We start from the raw sequence: 20624 nt of genomic DNA on the forward strand, positions 1-20624 counted from the left end.
ACTCTCTCCTACCCACGTGTCCTGTCTCTCTTCAGCTGTTCTTTCTAATAAAGGCAAAATGACCAAAGCTACGACTACTATCTAATATTTGTTACAAAGACAAAGGAAAGCCATTTACATCTACTAAAAAGTAAAGAATAAATCAGATATTGTATCGGTACTATTTTTGAAATTATTGTGTAACTGAAGGCGTTACATTAAAGTGTTAAAGTTTCGTTCTCTTTGGCGGCACCTATGGCAATAAACGATAATTGTGGGAGCACATTTCCCAGATATCCAGACAGTGTCGCATGTGTGACACGGCTCCGGTTGTAACTCTTGATTTTCCTCGCTGACGGTCGTTTTCCTTTTTAGACTGTTTGCCTTCATCTGAGCGTCGGATTTGTTTCTTTTTCTTTGGATTTTCACTTATTGTTGAAGTTGTATCTGAAGTCATCGATCTTTTCTTTGTTTGTTCAGCCATGGTAGATTACTGTTTACTCGCAGCACTTGCAGAGACCGGAAAAGCAGCCGCTTAGCTCTGCCTACCCTCTCTGGCAGACTAACCACTGCTGGGTGATGGAAAACACGTCACTAACTGGACGCTGCTTGAGATTTTTTTCTGTGAAAGTCGCCACAGACACCCAGTCTGTAATACTGCAAATGCAAAGGCTTTTATCAGCCATAGGCTCAATCACCATTGTGTTACCTCATTCAGCGATAGATAGTGACTTAACAGACTTCGAGATTATACCTTTAATATTATTATTTTGTCCATGGTTTTTGTTTAATTTACTCTTTTTTTAGTTTAGTTTTTTCCCTCAATCGTGTGAGGCTATTTTGTAACGTCATAGTATTGTTATGTTAATCTAGAAAAAAGGTTGTGTTGAATATATATATATACATATATATATATATATATATATACACAGTATGTATACATATATATATATCTATATATATCTATATATCTATATATGTATACATACTGTACTGTATATGTATCTATGACACAGAAAACAGTATAAAAAACTGGAAAGACGATTATATGAGGTATACTTAAAGTGTCTCTATATTAGCTTTTTGCTGTGGTCAGGTTATTTCCTTCCTTCTCTCTAATAAGAAAACACTCTTATGACAGTGTTTTTCCCACTTATTGATTTCTATTAGGCACTTGGCCAGCTCTTTGTACACATGTGTATGAGCAAAGTAGGTGATCATACATATTGACCTGTTTTTCTTCCTTCCTTTCAGACGATTTCCTGTAGTGTGTAAAAACAGGTCCGTTCATTATATATAGAACACGAGCCTCGCAGGATGTCACCGCAACTATTCCTTCTGGACAAGCGTGTAAATTAAAAAGTGACAATGTTCAGATCTACATTTTATATTACTTAGTTTCACAGTCATTTCATTTGTCAAACGGCGGAACCGTGAGATTTGACAGCGTTTGTCAAACATTGTTAATGTACGAGCGCCTTGAAAGGTCAGAGTGACAAAATGAGCGCCAGTCAATTTGCAGCTCACATGTGGAAATTTTCCTCCCGAGCTGTAACTGAAGGCTTGATGGAGGTGAAAAAGCGCTCAAACCGACCACAAAAACAGCATTGGAGGAGAAGATGTGTTGCACAAGTGATAATTTAATCAAGGCAATGTACCGTGAAATGTCCATTACATGCCTTTGTGATAATATTCTGGGAAAAGGAAGATAGAAGGAGATTTTCCAGAAATACCTCCCGTGACACCGGAGTGTGGATCTCAAGCCTCCAGAGGGAGACTGCATGGAAGATTTCTGCTTTTGATGTATGTCTTAATGTACAGATAATCTGTGTGCATGTATAATTGAAGCTAATGTGTCACATTAGCAGTAAGAGTTAATGTATTCATGTGCATCTGGTGCTCGCCCGGACATTTAAATGTTCCTTCTTCATAAACAGCTCTAACTTTTTGTCACATGCGGTAATCCCTCCAGTCTGTTCCAATCAATACCATAACAAAGCTCTAATGAGCAAACAAAATGTGAGAAAGCAAAGCAAAATCTTTCAGCTCGGCTAAATATAAAATATTAGAGTGCTCCTTCATTTTGGATTAAACTTTGATTGGATTAAATTTTAATTGATGCTTAAGACTTTTGGATTAAATGTTAATTCACCATTAAATGCTCATCTTTTAAATACTAGGTTGCTACGTTCTCTGTGCAGCCGAGGCCTGTTTAATGTTTGCTGAGTAATGGACATGGAAAGATCTCTTGAAAAAATATCATATAAAAGCGCAGTTTATTAACAGTAAAAGCCGTAAAATACATATATTCATGATTCTGTGCTGTACTGCGGAATATGGTACAGTACGTTTCGCCAAAAAGGTTCATTTCATAGTCCATAATCCATGATAATTAGCGTCTGAGTGTAGATATTTGGCAAGCTGCCCCATTTCTGTGTCCCGCCTAATTACTAAAACCACATCTAATTAAGTTTCTTTGAGTCGTTAAAAATGTATAAGCAACTATTTTTTTCTCTAACTCCTCCGTAAAGTCTTCAAACACCCCCAAGAATGCAGCTTCTCTGTGAAGTGCTGCTACGAGGGAAAGTTAAAGCTGCTGTGAGGAACTTTGGGTTTGTGTTGATTTTGGCGCCCCCTGTGGACAAAGCCGTACCTCCTTCTCTTTGTCCTGTACATGCTTAAGCGGTGGTTTTTAGCAACAAATCTAATCCTGCTTTCTTTAACAGTCATATGTGTCACTCACTTTACATTTCTGCCATGGAAAATGTAAACAAAGGCAGCGTGCGGTTAATCGCTTCGTCTGACACCTACCCCACCGCCAGCAGTTCACGCATTAAAAATATCTTCATAGAAATAAACGATCTTGTTGCTGATGGTCTGGTTTGTTTTTGTAGGTCATAGAGAGTAATCAGAATTAATTTCAGTCTGCTTCACAACCAGCGAAAAAGCAGCTTAAAGGTCTTTGCTGAAGAGCAGACCCCACGTTAGCATTAGCAGGAGAAGCTAACTGTCAAAGCTAACAGTCAAACAACATTTCAGGAAAAGAGATTCAATTTACAAGGACATTTGGTTTGGACAATTTCCGGTACATTAATTCTACTGTTTAGGGAGGACTCCAGCATGTTGACCGAGTTCTACAGGACTAAAAATAAAACCCATTCTTGTTTATCACGACCAGTTCAATCAACACAACCTTCATTAATTCCCCCTTTACACTCCGTCATTACTTCCTTTGTCTACACTCCTTTCCTTTCTTCTTCCCCGGTGTGAATAATTGACTTTGGCGCTCTGCTTCGGTGCACACGCTCTACTGTTTTTTAGCTCCTGCCCTATCTGTGCATTTTGTTCTGTGTGAGCATTTTGTGACACACCTGCCAACTAAAACCACTTTACTAATAAATCTTATATGAGCATCTGTCCCAAAAGCATCCAACACAATTCAGACATGATGCCCTGCTAAAACACCATCTAGCTGACTCACACTTAGAATTTCATCAGGCTCCACGCCATGATAGTAAAGTGCTCTTTCTGCACAGCCGGGGGCATACGCTACTAATGTGGTGCTGGCTGGCATCACTCACTTGTTGCGGCGGTAGAGAGCCATACATGCCACTCCGAGCAGACAGATCCCCGAGGCGATGCTGAAGATGGACAGCACCTGCCTCTGGTAGGTGTCGCCGCTCTCTGTGGGGGAGAGAGAATACAGTTCAGGCCAGTGAATTTTTATTATGACACGGACAATATGGGCCGTGGCTGTGGGCATGAAAGACATGTATCATTAATTAACATGCAGAACTCACACGAAACCATGGATGGACTTACACACACTGCCACACATCCACCCACCCTCTGCATTAGCATAAAGCGACCAGTGCGGCTGTCAGTAAATGTCAGCGTTTGAGCATGAGATAGGGACATGGCAGACACAGGCAGGGCTTAGTGACATGTGCTAACTGAAGTGTGATAATCATTTCGTTCAGACAAACCCAGCAGGCAATACCAATGGACTGTCTGCACAGCAGGGGCCACACCGACTCTGTATGTGTGTGTGTTTGTGCGTGTACTGTATGTGTGTCGGCCTTCAGAGACTGATGGCGACAGGGAATTAGCAGCAAATGAATGCTCCCGGAGCTTCTTGTCAGACCCCCACACATCAGCCGCTGAGGCTTAAGGTCAGAAGCAGCTGGGACGAGAAGCAGTTGATCCCAGCAGATATCTGTCGGACCCAGCAGCTGGATTGTGGAGCTGCACTGCTGAGCAGAGTGCAAAGTGTGTGGGCAAGGCGGTAAACGGACACAGGCTTATCAAAAACACATTGTGACAAGTAGAGTTCTTCCGATACCAATACCAGTATCAAAATGTCTCCAATACAGCCTTACATATGCTAATCTTATTAGCCTCCCAAAAATATACTTATTTCTTCTTCTACAAAACAGTAGCCTCACAGCAATAAAATATACTACTGCAAAAATGTAAGGAACAAATTTTTACACTGGTCCACAGGGTCTACTGGATTGCTGTTTGTCTCCTGTCTTACACTGAATTTTTAAGCCATAATATTTGGCCAATAAAATACATTTACGCCTTATGTGTTCCTATAGTTACTTGGAGTAGTGTATTTAATGGGGTTCACTAGCAATTTCTGTTTAAGAACAGAAAAGAAGAACTGATTTAAAGTAAACTATAATCTGACGTTAGCTAACAACATCAGTCAGTGCTAGCTGGAGTGTAACGTTAGCTAGCAAAGCATCAGCCAGCAGTGTTTTCCTATTACACATTTTAAGGCTGTATTTTCTTTTTAAAGTTAAAGTAAAGCGTCTTAAGTCCGGTAAAAACACAAAATAAAGCAGTTTCACATAACATAAGTTTGGCACAAGACATCAGGAGAGGCTGCTAGCCCAGCTGCCGCTGACGTTTGCTTAACTTGCTTCATGATGCTTAGCTTGTTCTCGGTTAGGATGTCTTCCGTTTTCTGAGCCAGGTCATACAACGATTTTATATGCAATTATAGCACTCACATACTGGGTTACTAATATGGAGATGTCTTTTTTATCGCTGTAGTATCGAAAGGGTTCCCAGAATCGGCTTTTACTCAAGTAAAGGTATTGGAGCATCTCTAGTCATCTTGTGGTCAAAGTGAACACACCTGCGTCTTCCTTACAAATCCTCTGACATCAACCAAAGACATTTCTAGCAACTTCTCTGTCCCACAGGAGATCACGACCTTGAACACAACCTCCTGAGACATTACTCAATCACTCAAAAACAATAAATCCCCGTGTGTCTGATCTCACCGCCTTGACGACTGCAGGGTAAAGTGCAGAAAACATCACCGCAACCTGGTTGTGACCTTTGCGGGCTTGTTTGTGGCTTTTGATGCTGTCAACGGAGAACTGTCCTGGGAGGACTTCCTGTCCGCACAGGTTTGTCAACTTCCTCCAACTCTTGTTTTAAGGGCATCGGTGACTGTTTGGAGCACTTCTTGTGGCAAAAGCTTACATTAAAGTGTGTTTGCATCACTTTCTTCACCCCCCCCTGCATTACATCACTGCTGCGTCGACACATCTAAGGCAAAGTGTGGTGTAACTGAGTTCAAACTGGAGGGAAAACCTTTTAAATATGAGAGCGCTTCTGGCTAAAGATAAAGATAAGTTATGAACAACTCCTGGAGATAAAATATGTGGATATATGCAGTATATATATTTATACATCAGAGGTTCAAACTGCCCACTCAGCTCCTGTGAGGAGGAGGCAGGAGAGAGTCAGTCAAAATAAAAGCTGCAGGGGAGGCCAGCTGTGTCACACTATTGCATTTTTAATACTAGAAAACAGACAAATTGCTATGTGGATGATTTTGGTGTTTTTTGGAGGTAAATACTCGGTTTAAATCTTCACACTTTAATGTTAAGTTGCTTTTGCTGGCACATTACCATTTAGAAAAGAGCAATTTGGTGCGTGACTAACCAGTTTAGACTTTATTGTGCATTACAGTCTGACTGGTTCTGAATTTGTGACACCAATTATGATATTTTAGGATAATAGAATTTTTGGATTTGGATTTTTTCATATACTTAAATATCAATTTTCACTAGCACTTATTTGCAATGCTCATAACAGAGTTGCCATTGTGAAATGTTTCGGGTAGTTTGTTTTCCAGCAGCAGAATAAATTGTTAATAAGGATGAAAGTTAGGTTTAATACATGATATGGCTCAGTTTTATCGTAAACCTTCTATCTATCATTACTTAACTACATCACATATCAGAGCTGGACTAGTTAGTCAAGTACTTCATGGATAGAATATGTTAAAGGAGGGTATTATGCTAATTTCAAGCTACATATCTCACTCTGTGATACCTGTGGAGTAGCTTAGCATAATTTACAGTAAAAACAACTCATCATTTTTCTCACACTGGTGCTCTGTGCAGGCCCTCATACAGCCTCTGCCTGAAACGACTCAGTCAGCTCTGTCCCTTAAAGAAACCCCGCCCCTACAAGCCCGCTTTCTTCTGGTTGGCCAGCTCTTTGTGACATCACAAAGCGCAGCGTGTAGAAAAAAACTGTATGAAACCTGGCGTTCACAGCAGCCTGCAGACTGAGCTGAGAAGCCTGGGGATTATTCCAATTTACTTTTACCTACAGATTTAAAACTTCACCCACGTTTAGTTTGGACATCCAACATTGTAACAATATATATATGTCTTAAAATATGAAACAGCATAATACCCCCTCTTTAAGCATTTGAGGATTTGCTGCTTTTATTTATCCTTTATGACAGTAAATAAGTGAGTCTTTGCGTTTTGGACTGTTGGTTGAACATAAGAAGTCATATGAAAAATGTCAAGCTCTATGTGAACTATAATACTGCGATATGTCCGATAACATCATCTCAGAGATGTTTCTGTCAAGCTCTATTGTGCATAATAGAAATGATCACATATATGACACTAGTAATATTATACATGAAGCTGTTAAAATGTCTTAATTCACAGATTCTTGACTCACCCTTTAATTTGTTGGGTACGCAACAGTGAATATATTCAAAGTGCACTATATGAATGAGCATCAGGAAGTTGCCTCTGCTCTTTATAGAGCGATATGTCAGCCCTCCATCCTGCCCCATCAGTGAAACGACCTCTCGACGTTTGCATCTTTTCAGATGTACAGCAAGAGCTCATACGGACCACCACTTGAGACGAGCCCTTCTGTCTGTCTTTTTTTTTTTTTGAAAGATGAAATAGGCTTTTGCAAAATCTGAACATAAAAAAAACATCTGTCTACAAAGCTCCGCTGAATGTCTGCAAGGAAAAACCAACATGCAGTCTGCACATAAAACCATTACGGGCCTTTCGTGCCCCGAGCCAAGAGGCATTGTGGAAATTAGATGCAAGAGCATGTTGGGAAACGGAACCAACTTAGTAGCCCCATGACGTATTCATACATGGACAACAGAATCCCATATGGCCGGCTATGCTATACACTAAATAAAAAAACGCTATAAGGAAGAGCATGCTTTAAGTATCCATGACTAAACGGGGTGGAAAACATGACGGGAAACTAGTGAGACGCACAGAGCTGCAGCTGCTGGGCTAAAGAATGAAAGGAAATCAGAAATCGAGATCATATTTGGAGCACTCAATCCCACTTCAAACAGAGCTTTGCTGCAGTCTGACGGACTGTCTCAAGCTCAGACTGTCACACATCAGACTTATATAACAACTATGAAAAGATCCATTGCTAAGGCAGAAGAGGAAGTCTTAATGGAACACAATGAGAAAGCACAATGAGCACTTACATCAGAGCCCAAAAAACTGCGTCTGTCATCCGTCCGGCTATCAATCGATCCCTCCCCATTCTCATTTTCTCTAATGCATCCGCCCACCTGCAGCAGCGTTCTCAACTAATTTAGTCCCCGGATTAAAATCACTGAAGTGAGGGATGTTGTGTGCAGCAGGGTAGGCTTCCCCTTTTCAAAGAGCCTCCTCCCCCACCTTCCTCGTATTTCCCCGCAGCAAGTGTGTGACATGACAGCAGTGTATGAAGTATGATGTTAATGGAAAACTTCACAGCGTGCAATGTTGGTTTTTTTATGTATGCACAAAAGGGAGCCGGAGAAGATGGCATAGAGGAGATGAAAAACATCACGAGGGTGGTAGATAGAGGCTGTGTGCGTGTGTGTGTGTGTGTGTGTGTGTGTGTGTGTGTGTGTGTGTGTGTGTGTGGAATAAGACTGTAGTTTCCCTCTGGACAAAGAACAGTGTGTCGTTATTAAAGCGAGAGGGTTAGGTAATTTATTTTTTAAAGATTTTTTTTAACCACCTTGAAGCTGGAAATGTTCCTAATATCAAAAGAGGTTCAGATCGTTTTTTTAATTGGTTTTTATGCAATAGTTCAGTTATTCCCAAAAGTGTTGCCCCCTGGTGGCTGGTAAAGGTACTGCAGCGGGGCTGCGGGAGGTAATTTACAACAAATTCAATCAATTTTGCAATTAACTTTTGCACTTATTTTGATGCTTAAATAGTTAGTGTATATGATTGGATTATTTATTTGCACCGCAGTGCACTAGGCCCACTTTCGCTTCAATTTTTTCTTAGTTTATTAAATAAAAAATATCGGGAAATACGTAAATTTAGTCTCAAGTATTGATCAAAGTTGTTATTTCGAGGTTTGGGTGGGTTTTATAGATTTTAAAGTGGGCAGTTGGTTTAGGAATGGCTGCTGTAGTTAAACAAATTGTTCGTGTATGCTTTTATTTTGAAAATCCAGATTTAGAGCAGCTCCAGAGCCCCAAACATACATTCAAAAAAATAGCCGCAGCCGTCCGTCTTTATTGCTCCTTCCTCATTACATCACTCCTCTGTAACGGCACTGTTCTTCACGCAGACAGAATACACCTAATTCAACACCTCGGTGTTTCCATGGCGACTGGGCCCCGCATTAATTTTTTTCCAAGGTGAGTGGCCTTGTGCTTGTGATTGTGTGTGCTTTTGTATGTAGCTCTTCACAGACAGTGCTGCGTATGAAAATAAAATAAATAAAGTTAATGAAAAAGTTGTCTTACCCATGAACTCGATCCCAAGCTCGTCCGCTGGCGCGTTCAACGGCAGGTAGGAGATGAAAAAAAAGGGAGACACAGAGAGAGGAGAGATAAAACAGTTACAACATGATCTCTATGTTTGTCAGAATTCACCTCAGGGAGACACACATGCAAGAAGTACACCGTAAAGTTGGTTTGACGGCTTCCTCTGACATGCCCCCCCCCCCCGCTCCTCTCTTGTGCACCAGGTGATGATGCTCGCTATGCTTTCTCCACTCTGAATTCAAACAGCCTGCAGTGGATCTGAATGAATAAAGAGAACAACAAAAGATAAGGGGGGGCGACTGAGGGGATTAGAGGAAGGGTGGTAAAAAAAATAGAAGTTGAAAATGACATATCACATAGCTTTATGTCACTGACGTCGCTTTGCACAGGCCTTTCGATTCGAGCCCAAGGCGTTGCAGTAATTGTTCCCTTCCATCTCCGAGTGTAGCTTTTCAATATTCACAAGCTGTTCCCTTTAAGATGCACCCGTGCTCACCCGTAGACACACAGCGCTTTTGTCTGCATGTCTTTTTCTGTCGCGCACACACACTTTGACACACACTCTCACAATCTTTCTTCATGCAGTTAAGTCCCCCCCCCGAATCCCAATGCTGGGGAAACAGATAAAAAGGAGCACTCGTGTTCTTTCCATCCAGACAGTGGCCCTTTTTCATGTCACTGTAATGTAATCTCATTTAAATTAAAATGAAACCCTCACTCGTAATTGCTTTTCTGACAGAGGTGGTCTGAGTCTTAAATAGAATGCCGCTTGCCAAGCTCCTGACAGATTATGTGGTGGGCACTCGCAAAAAATTGTTGCCAACTGAAAAAAACAAAAAAACAAAAAACATCTGTTCCCGGATGCATTTTGATGGTGCCATGGGAAAATGTGTCAGTGCTGTGGCTTTGTGAGTTTGAGGAAAAATAACAACACCCCAGAGGACTGGAGCGAGATTCACATGTGCAAAGACAAACAACATTTTGGATAAATGGATGTAATAATAATTGGTTTATCTAACTATGTAACACAGTGTGACTGGAGGAAATAGGTCGTATTTAATGTGAGTGAGCAAATTAGAAGCACAGTAGCAAACTTGTGACATTATAGGAAGGTTTCAGGGAGCATTTACATCTGCAAATGTTAAAATATCTTATTAAAGGAGCAATTTGCCCTTGGAAGAATCCACTGTCAGTCAAAGCTGGTGGTCTCTGTAATTGAAAAAGCAATGATATTTGAAATTGGCGCCATAGCTGTGGAGAAAGTTGTACAAACAGCTCGTGGTTTCACCCATTCTGCATTCCTACAACACCCAGCGTGCATTGCGCCCCTCCCTCTGAAAGGAACGGCCCAGTGAGAGACGCTGGAGTGAAATACTACTTTTTCGCTGCAGGCAACGGCTCAGAGCGGAACAGAATCTGAAGAATAAACAGGTGGATCGCCTAAAAATCTTCGGGTCTACAGTCTACATTTCAAACCTGACGATTTTGAAGGAGACATGACATCAGAGGTGGGCATCCTAGATTGAGGAAGTGTAGTTTAACGAGCTCCCTGGCCTTCGCCAGATGACGCGTCTTATGTAGTCTGGTGGTGGTTTTCCAGGACCCATTGGAGAAGCGGATAGCGTCCTCCAAAGGCACAGAGGAAAATTACATTTTTTCCTACCATAATGGCATTAGCTCCTCATAATAGCATGATAGGACTGAGGTTGAAAATCAGTGAACTGGACCTTTAAATACAAGGCTAGGTATGTTAGTGACACTCTGACTGTCTGGCAGATTATTAATGAGGCATGGGGATACACTTACAGTGATCACAAGAAAAAAAGCAGGCCTGAAATCTTCAAATTAATCAATGAAAAAATGATTTTTTTTATGTGGTTTGATAAGAAGCAGGTGCATCGTTTCCTAATTTCTGTCCGGTGGCCTTGAGGATTATTTTACAAATGTCAGCATTATTAAACACAAATTGAGACATTGTCTCAAAGTAGAACAAACTGTTCAAGTCTGAGGAAAATTGGCTTGAAATAGTAAAAAGAAATATGAGAGTTGAGAGTTTTATTAGCACCCACAAAAATCAAAAATTTCTCAGCTAAAATAATTCAATATTTTCAGTTGGTCACTAAACGAGTTATAAAAGCTTTTCTATCCGTATCATAGTAAGCAGTTAGCATACACATGCAACATTAGCTAATGTACCTGATAAATGATGGCTGTTTTAAGTTAGCTAGCACTGCATTAATACAGAGCTAACCCCCCCTTGTCGATGCTCAAAAGTGACCACAGGGAATAGTTATCAACCACGTTAACAAAATGCCGGTAGCTGAAAATATAGCCCCTGTAGTCGACACTCAACACCGGCGGCCATTAATACTTGGCTAAAGGACGAAGCTAACGCAAGGTTTAAACAGTCAGTTAGCTGCCGTGTAACGTTTCCACGCCCAATTTAAACACAGTATTAGGAAATTCAGAAACTTAAATGACAATATTTCAGTTTTGGCTCGAAACTAATTTCTAATACTTATTAGATGCTTACTTTTATGAAAATAAACCCTAAGTGAGAAGGCTATTGTGGGTTTCCAGGGGCTATAGGAGCACATCAGTTTTCTCCTCCCCTTTGTCCCTATTTTGCCTTTTACCTACTTGAGAAATTACTGCATGATATGGTCTTCACTTTTGTTGCTAGGTGTTTACTGTCACAGTGGCACAAACACTCTCCAAAGCCAAAGAAGAGAATTCAGTATCCTGCTGATGTCGCCTGATCTGTATCATCCATTCATGCATTTCCCTGTGATTGGCCATGGCAACAGCAAACACTTTCCCTCTCTAAATCGCCCCGACTGTCACAGCCAGCACAGATGATGTCATTACAACACTGATGCACATCCTTTCCTCTGGAATTGCCGCGTCTAGAGACATTCACCAATCATAATACGTGCAGGCTGCCAATCCTTCGCACTGGCAAGTCAAGGCACCTCAGGGAATCGCTTACGGAGCCTTGAGAAAGCTGGGAGAATACCTGTGCATCATGTCAGATGCTCTTGGCCCGATTAAGAGGCAGAAATCTGGCGAGTGGGAGAGACAATGGCGGGAGTGAATCAAATCCTTAATCCCCTCCTCCACTTGGGTGAGCAGGGAACCGCGGAGTCAATGTGTCTGTGTTTGTGTGTGTGTGTGTGATATTGAACCGAATATTCGCTGTAGCTACTTACTCAAGGCCTAATATCTACAGGAGATTAATAGTTCAAATTAGAGGCTTGCTTTCTTCCTCATTGTAATTCAGCGGGGTGAAACCACAGCTGGCTCACCTTCCTCTTTAATCTTTCACCAAGAATCATCTTGCAGGTGCAAACGGCCAGAATGAACACCACCAACCATAATCACACTGCGGCCATTTTCCTCTGACTTTTATCAATTTGTCTGTATTTCAAGTTAAAACAACTAGTTGATAGCCCATTAGCTATTATAAGACAACAGCTAATGTTAGCATTCAGCCCCTTCTTAGCCAAAGGCATACATTCCTAGCTAGCTGCTATGTTTAATAGGAATTTCCTTCCTAGCTAACTAGCGAGGAAGTGTTTCAGTGCTAACATCAGCTGTTTTTGAACAGTAGCTAATCATCAAATGTATTGTTTAAAATGCAGTGTTTATGACATGTCATTATCATTTCACCGTTAACGTCTGTGTCAGTGAAACTGTGAAGGTAAATCTATTTAAAGTTAAACACATTCGATAACATTGGCTAATGTTGAACAACATATTACGTTAGCATGCAGCCCTTCTTAGCTAACATTAACTTTAGCAAGGAAGTGTCTGACAGCTTAAATTACTGCTTGGTAGTGTTACTAGAGACAGTAGAAAAGGTGTTAATTCCTAGCTACATCTATTATTTTAAAAGAAGCCAGCGTAAAGCTAGCAATAAATTGTTTGAATGCTAACATCAGCTGCTGTCTAGCTGTAGCTAATGGGTTATTAGCCAATATTACCGTTAGGGAGGAAGTGGTTGAAAGCTTAAACTACTGGCTTGGAAGTTTTACACTATACAATAGGAAAGGCGTAAATTCCAAGCTTGTAGCTAACTTTATGCTAGCAAGGAATTGTGTGAGTGCTCACATTAGCTGTTAGCTAACAGGTTATCGAATCCGTTGTTTTACTTTGAAATTACGCCCAACTTCCCTCCAGAATTTCACTATCCATTGTCTTTTCAGGCGCTAATTAATCGGGAAGCGGTGAAATGATGAGCCATTACCAGCATTTGAGCTTTCCAACCTTCCCAGCACGACACAACAGGAAGATGGCCACCGTGTGGATATGGTGTTTAAGTGGCTTGGCCTGAACTTCTTTACCAGGTATAAACTAAACTGTAGCCTTCCAACTCTCCCACTCCTCCAATTAAAGACCCTTCCACTCTCCCACTGTGCACTGATATGTAAGACTGCAGCACCTTCTCCCCACTTCATTTCCACAGCCGAGCTCACAGCAGTGCAGCTGGAGTACCTGGCAGGGAGCCTCTCTTTCCCTTTTGTCCCTGGGCTTTTGAGATGCGCGCGACACGTCTCCGCTTCTCTTTTCTACCTGTGCAAAGATGCGTGTGTGTGTGTGTGTGTGTGTGTGTGTGTATGACCGAGTGGCAGCCTGGTGTGGACTGCTCTTTTGAGTGGCTGCTTTGTGGCCGAGTCAATAACAAGACAAAGGATGAGGAGCGATGGATGATTGGTGACTGTAAGCTTGCACAGAGATTGATTTCAGGGAGAGAAAAAAAGTTAAGTGAGCACAGCAGATGAAACTTTTCTCTCCCCGGGGTGTGATTTGAGTCTAAAGCTGCCACATCAATGCAAGAAAATGTTGAACAAACTCTGCATGCAAACACGTAAACTCACAATGAACTAGATTTCACCGGAGCTCGGCCCACTCGTAGTTGTTGTCGGTATGTGCATGTTTGTGTGTATGTTATTACATGATTTGCCTCTGAAAAGCGGATAATCCTCCAAACCCTTGGTAATCTGGGTAAATTTTAGATTACTCTGTATCAACAGAGATCAAAATAGGCTTCATTCCTCTTGCAAATCTTCCAGGGCACACTTATCTCCTCAGTTGGGGGAGCAAATTTGGCCAAACGCTGTTGTCTGTGGTGAACAGGTGCATGCGAGGAGCGGCGATACACGATTATTTGCATGCAGTTTTGTATCACAGCTGTCAGTGACTTTATTTATAGATTAAAGAGATTCAGGATGGGGTCATCATGCACTTTAGATCTATCATATTGTATATCTGCAAGCTACGTGTATTTGCAGTGTAGGCCTATACACTGAAAGCGTACAAACAACATACTGCATAATTTAATGGAGCATATGTGATGGAGGGCGTTTTTTCATATGACACAGCAACGCTCATCCACCTTCTTCCTGTAGCAACTTCTCCACCTACAACGTGTTTTCTCTCACCCCAAACGGCACAGAAATATTGTGTAGATGTTTACATTGAGTCATAACTGTGACATGAGATTTTCTCTTGTATATTTATTACTTTATGCATATACATCCCTCTCTTCCAACTGCTTTTGGCTCACATTCAGCATTTTTTTTAAGCTAGAGACGAGAAATTTGAGCAAAAATAGAGCAAATGGGGGGGAAAACATTATTTGGCTCATTGTTTACACCTATAGCTCTGTTTTAAGTGGTCACAAGATAAAATAAAAAAGTTGGGAATCCCTGCCTTAAGCGACTCTTTAAGCAGCAGCAGTGCAAATATAGCTTTGTAGCTCCGGAGTTAATGCTGTTTTCTAGGGGACTCCTACTCTGGAGCATTGTGTTTACCCGCATGCTGATAAAACTCTTTTTATAGGCTTACCTTCAGCGAGTGTTAAAAGATGCGTGTCCCTTAAAAACACAGCTTTTTGGTGATCTAAAAGGTATATTGCATGTTTAATCCACTGACAAAATCCATCCATTTTAATTTTCTGCTTCAATCCATCCTGTTATGTTGCGAGATGATCTCTTTCCAAGAAGTATTTTGTTGAAATGCTTTCGGTAAGCTCATAAACTACGGGAAAAATGATCTGAATTTAGTATAGTAACCATTGTTTTTACAGTATATTTTACTGAAGAGCATTAGATAATGCATTTAACACAATAAAAAATGCCGCTTTATGTTTATATTTACTCTCCAAGGCTTGTATATTTTTTTATGAATGAAATGTATTATAATTGTGATGGTATCTATTGTTTTTCTTTCTATTATGCCCTTTATTTTTAGCTATACACAGTAGGACAGAGTTTATCTCGGACAAAACTATAAAAATCTCCCGATCCGGACACAAATTGATTTCGGCCCCTAGAAAACAAAATAAATCCTGTTGTGAAAAATGAAACATGCTTCTTGACACTGACTTGTGACCCCATTAATGGACTCACAGTGGGCTTTATGGCATCAAACAGAAGGCAAGTTTTCTTTCCGACACAGAGGAGCAAAGTCGCTCCATAAAACAGTGTGTATTTGTAAAGCCGCCGTCTCGTGGGAAAGGCCCCCGGCCTCCAATTTCTCTCCCTTGTACCTCTGACTTTTACTTTTATTTTTTAACTCACCACGCAGCTGTCACAGGGATTCAAAGACTAAGGGGGGAATTGTTTTTCATGAACAGGAATCGGAAATCCTTTTTCCTTCTGTGTGACTAAAGCGAATCAAGATTAAAGGCTGTCAGAAAAGATACAGGAGGTTTTATGAACAGGGTTTTATTCTTATATCTGCATGGGAGCATTATGCCTACAGAGGCTGATAAAGAAACACAGTCTCAGGGTGCACATTTGACTGTGTCTAGTCACTAAATATGTTTTTTTATTGCACTAATAATTGCGAAATAAGGATTAAAATAAAAATCTCTTCTTTATAACACTAATAATCAATATATCAGCACCTGTTGTGGAATAAAAAAAACTTTAATGCAGCGAATAAACGTCTATGTTCCATTTATTAAAAATTGTAAGACAGGTGTTAACATTCCCTCGAGAAAGATTTACTGACTGTACGTTATCTAGATCATATTACACGGCTGTGTTGAATACTCGATTGTGATTGATCAATAATGGCACCTGTTATTTATGTATAACAGACCGCTGCTATGAATAACAGACTGCTGCCACAGAAACAGCTCTTATCACAGGGCTACGTCTGTCGTATCAATCTGCAGGAAGAGATTAGATTTAACTTCAGCCCATTTATTGAGGCTGAAAAAGAAGAGCTGCACGACATAAAACTGGACAAAATTGACAAATTCATGACGTAGGCACTAAAAAGAACGCTGCATTGCTTTAAAACTAGTTTATGAAGATAAAGTCAACAGAAGTTGTCTCACTCTGATTTACAACCCCTGTCCTATCATGCTATAATGGGGAGCTAATGACGTTTTGGTAAACAAAAAATTGAAACAAAATTTTGCTCAGTGCCTTTTGAGAATGACATTTCTGCTTCTCCAATGGGCCCTGGAAAACCTCCGCCAGACTACGTTAAAAGCGTCATCTGGTGGAGGCCAGGGAGCTTGCTAAACTACACTTCCTGAATCTAGGACACCGCCTCTGATGTCATGTCTCATTCAAAAACGTCAGGTTTGGAATGTAGACTGCAGACCTGAAGATTTTCTAGACGATCCACCGGTATATTCTCATTGTATATTCTTTTCAGAGCCATTGCTTGCAGCGATAAATGTCCTTGACTGGAAAGCGGTAATATTTCATTCCAGCGTCTCTCACTGGGCCGTTCCTTTCAGAGGGAGGGGCGCAATGCATGCTGGGTGTTGTAGGAATGTAGAATGGGCGATAGGTAGGCTAAATGTCAGATTTGACCGTTGCTATGGACACAGTTCAAACTGTAGAATAAGACGGACTATTATTCTACGGGAGAAATAAAATCATTTCCAAATCAATATTTTGTATCAAATTTAGTAAGCAGCTGTGTAATACGGTTGATAATGCACAGCAAGCAGGTTGTTATAGCAGAAAGAAAGCGCCTCAGGCAGAGACGAGGCCCAGGTTTCTCTCTACAACCAGCCTGTTTTTAATTCTCCCTTACCTGGATTATAAAAATACCATCAAATGGTTTTTATTTAATTTATTTCTTGATGAATGAATTGATATGAAAACAAGAGAGATTGAAAGCGACGTCCTCCAGTCTGACTCAATCTGGTGGACGTTATAATCACGGTTGGTCGTTTTTTATTCACTCTACGGGCCCAGAGGACAGCTCAATCCTGTGCTGCAGGAGTTAATATAAGGCACTTGATTTATATTTATCTTGTTGACTGATACCGTACAGTCAGAGATTCGCTCAAGGGTATGTAACGCACTTGGTTTGAATTTGTTTTTTATGTTGAAGATCAATACACCAGTACTGGAGGATGGGATGAAAAAAGAAAATGGAGCGTACTTGGGTCTGACAGGATAGCATCTGTCTTGGGTACAAACTGGTCGCAGCGGAGTCCATGGTAGCCCTCCTTACACCTGCAAGAGAGAGAGAAAGAAAAAGCAAAATGTTAGATTAAAAGTAAGACAAGCCATGCAAGGAGATAGTACGGCATGAGATATCAGCTGGCGAGCCTTTCAGATAAGGAAAGTTAAGGACAGGAAACGTAAAAACTACGACTGAATGGAGTGTAAAGTGCTCGCCGAGGACCGAGGTGGAGGAGGGAGATACACAGAAAGCGTCGAGAGGGGTGTTGTGAGGAGAAAAGGAGGGAAGGGAAGATAGTTGGGCATTCCTAAGCAGGGCCTGTAGCCTCACTGATAGCACATGACTGACAGGAATGCCAGGTCCCAGTGGAGGAAAATGGGGGAACTGGGATGGAGAGAACTTGGCGTGAAGCGGGCGACGCAGGATTTACAGTGAGGAGGGAAGCTGCCATAGTTGGAACATGCGTATAAACAAAGTCCTGGCACTGAAGAGTTATTTGCCTTCATGATCAAATAAATATCCCTGAAGCCTGCAGATCCCCCAGCAACTGTCATAAATATATCCACGGAAGTATGAAGTTTGGCATTTGATACCCTTTAAAATGCAAACTCTTTGGTTGTTATACGTTAAAAAAAACGTGTTCTTTTGAGTCGAAGAATTAAAGGCCTGTACTTTCAAAATAAAAGACAATTTAACAAAAAGTTCAGGGCACAAATAAAACTTTTTGGAGTTGTTCCTCGTCCCTCATTTGGCACAATCCTCAATACTTTTCTGTCTCAAAGAGGACTTAGTCACTTTTTATTCCCATCTTCAGCAGTGGCCATACTGTGCGCGCAGTCAGTGGGATGATCCGTCCCTCTGCTCTCTCACGGCTTAAGGGAGACAATTGGTGGGATTTGCTTTGATGTGTCTGTTTCAACATAAACTTGCACATGAGTGAGCGATATGTCAGCATTGTCTACATTGCCTCCGTTGCATCAGTCGATGACATATCGTAGGCAAACTGCCGGGATTTACACTCACACATTATCCATCAATATCTGTCCAGCGCATTTCCAGCAGTGTCACTGAAACCCACACGCGGGATAATGCAGCGGATGAGTGACAGGCAGAAGTGGACCACTCGGTCTTACTCAGCTCGGCTTTGACCTGATAGCTTGGAGAGAAATAAAACAACAACAGTGCCAACAACAACAGAGCAGCAGCGGAGATCACAAGTTGCTGGTTTAAGGCCGAGGAACGAGTGAAAGCTGTGATTGTGACTGTGACTGTCATCTTTTCTTCTTTGTTTCACACATCTCAAGCTGCAGGTTGAGCTCCATTCGACCACTGTGTCTCAGCTCAATATGTGCAGTTTATAATCTCTCCTGTTGTCTCTGTAGTGCAGTATGGAACCTCTGAGCTGATGAAAACAAACACAATTTCATGCTGGCTCAAAGCTGATGGTATTGCTAATGCAGCTGCATCTGCATTTTCACCTGGGTTCATTTTGCTCCGGCCCATTCTCTCTCCCCAATCGCAAACATGGCAGCTTGGTCACTGGCCCAATGCATCAATAGAAGCTGCAGGTATACTGTCTTCAAGACTTCACAAACATAAGGAGCACGAAAGTCTACTTAAAGTGTTGGTCTGGGGCATTGGATGGACTAAAGAAAACACGTGTCAAGGAATGACGAATTTCGTGTGGAACAAAGAGTGACATTTAAAGGGGGGGTATTATGCTAATTTCAAGCTTCATATTTTAAGCTTCACATTTCACTCTGTGATACCTGTGAAGTAGCTTAGCATAATTTACAGTTAAAAAAACTCAAAATTTATCTCACAATGGTGCTCTGTGCAGGCCCTCATACAGACCTCTGCCTGAAACGACTCAGTCAGGCTCTGTCGCTTTAAAAAACCACGCCCCTACTAGCCCGCTTTCTTCTAAAAACACTTTGCGATGTCACAAAGTGCAGCCGTGTAGAAAACACTGTGTGAAACCTGGTGTTCACAGCAGCCTGCAGACTTAGCTGAGAAGCCTGGGGATTACTCCAACATACTTTTACCTACAGATCTGAAACCCACGTTTAGTACAGACATCCAAAATTGTAACATTATATATATGTGTTAAAACGTGAACCAGCATAATGCCCTGTCTTTAAAGCCTTTAAGAAGTTGACTTCTTAATGAGTAAGCCAGTTACATAGGGCAGGGGTTCCCAAAGTGGGGGTCACAAGACACCGACGGGGTCGCGAGATGCCTTCCAAAAAACATATAAACATTTTAAATGATTTAAAATTGCACATTTTATCTATTATTGTCAAAACATAAAAAAAAGTAGTTAATTATTTAATAAAACCAATCAATTAAAAATGTGTCATCAGTTTTTTCTTTGTTGCCACATGACACCCGAGGGCGTTTCAACAGACAGCATCAGTAGCAGCAGTTCAATTTACAGCAGCACGAGAAACACAGGGACATGTGCACGTAGGTAGGCAAATGGACTTGCCCCTCTCCATAAATAGTGCCCACTCATCTCTATAGGTATATATAAGTCTGCACGTGACAGCAACAGTGAGGTGTCTGCTGCTCTTTGTGCATACAGACGCACACAGACATCACCTGTGTGTCTATCGTAAGTCCAATCAGTGCTGCAGTCTATAAATGGAGATGTATACTTGTGTTCTGCTTCCAGTCTTTCTTAAATTAAAAGACAATAATACAGTGTTGAAATAGGCTTGTTAGTGCATGTGCAGCGCTGTGCCCAACATTATCTGCTTTAACCTCCTCCAGTTTTGGAACCCCCTGACTTAGGGTAGTTTTGGTGCCTTTACATAACCAAGCTGCGACTGTTCTGCAACATCAACCACGTGTTAATGATTGAGCTTCAAACTGCAGCGGAAACGTCTTCAAGAACTTCGACCAAGCCCGGTTGCCTTTTTGATTCAGCTTCCAATTACAGTGACCTGCATGACTGAGAACCTTCACAGCAAGCTGTATTTAGAAAAGTTACCAGATGTTGCTTATGTATTATAGCTAACCGCACATTGCATATTAATCATAGCTTATTAACTGCTGAGCCCTGTCCTGCACGGAAGGACGCTAGAGTGGTACTTGCGAAGGCCACGGCCCAAGCTGCTGCGTT

General features: G+C 41.3%; 1 protein-coding gene across 1 annotated transcript in view; it reads right to left on the minus strand.

Annotated features, from left to right (window-relative positions):
• Nucleotides 1-20624, minus strand: part of nrg3b (neuregulin 3b) — a 233164-nt gene that overhangs the window by 20242 nt on the left and 192298 nt on the right. Inside the window, exons 3-5 of the mRNA XM_069664997.1 lie at nt 17477-17550; nt 9041-9067; nt 3561-3663 (exon numbers count right to left, since the gene is read on the minus strand). Of these exons, the coding sequence (XP_069521098.1) occupies nt 3561-3663; nt 9041-9067; nt 17477-17550 (204 nt within the window). The remainder of the gene's footprint in view (nt 1-3560; nt 3664-9040; nt 9068-17476; nt 17551-20624) is intronic.

The sequence above is a fragment of the Semicossyphus pulcher genome, unplaced genomic scaffold (genome assembly GCF_022749685.1).
Source record: "Semicossyphus pulcher isolate SPU_LCO1_2020_fin unplaced genomic scaffold, fSemPul1.0.p SCAF_16, whole genome shotgun sequence".
Classification (NCBI taxonomy): domain Eukaryota; kingdom Metazoa; phylum Chordata; class Actinopteri; order Labriformes; family Labridae; genus Semicossyphus; species Semicossyphus pulcher.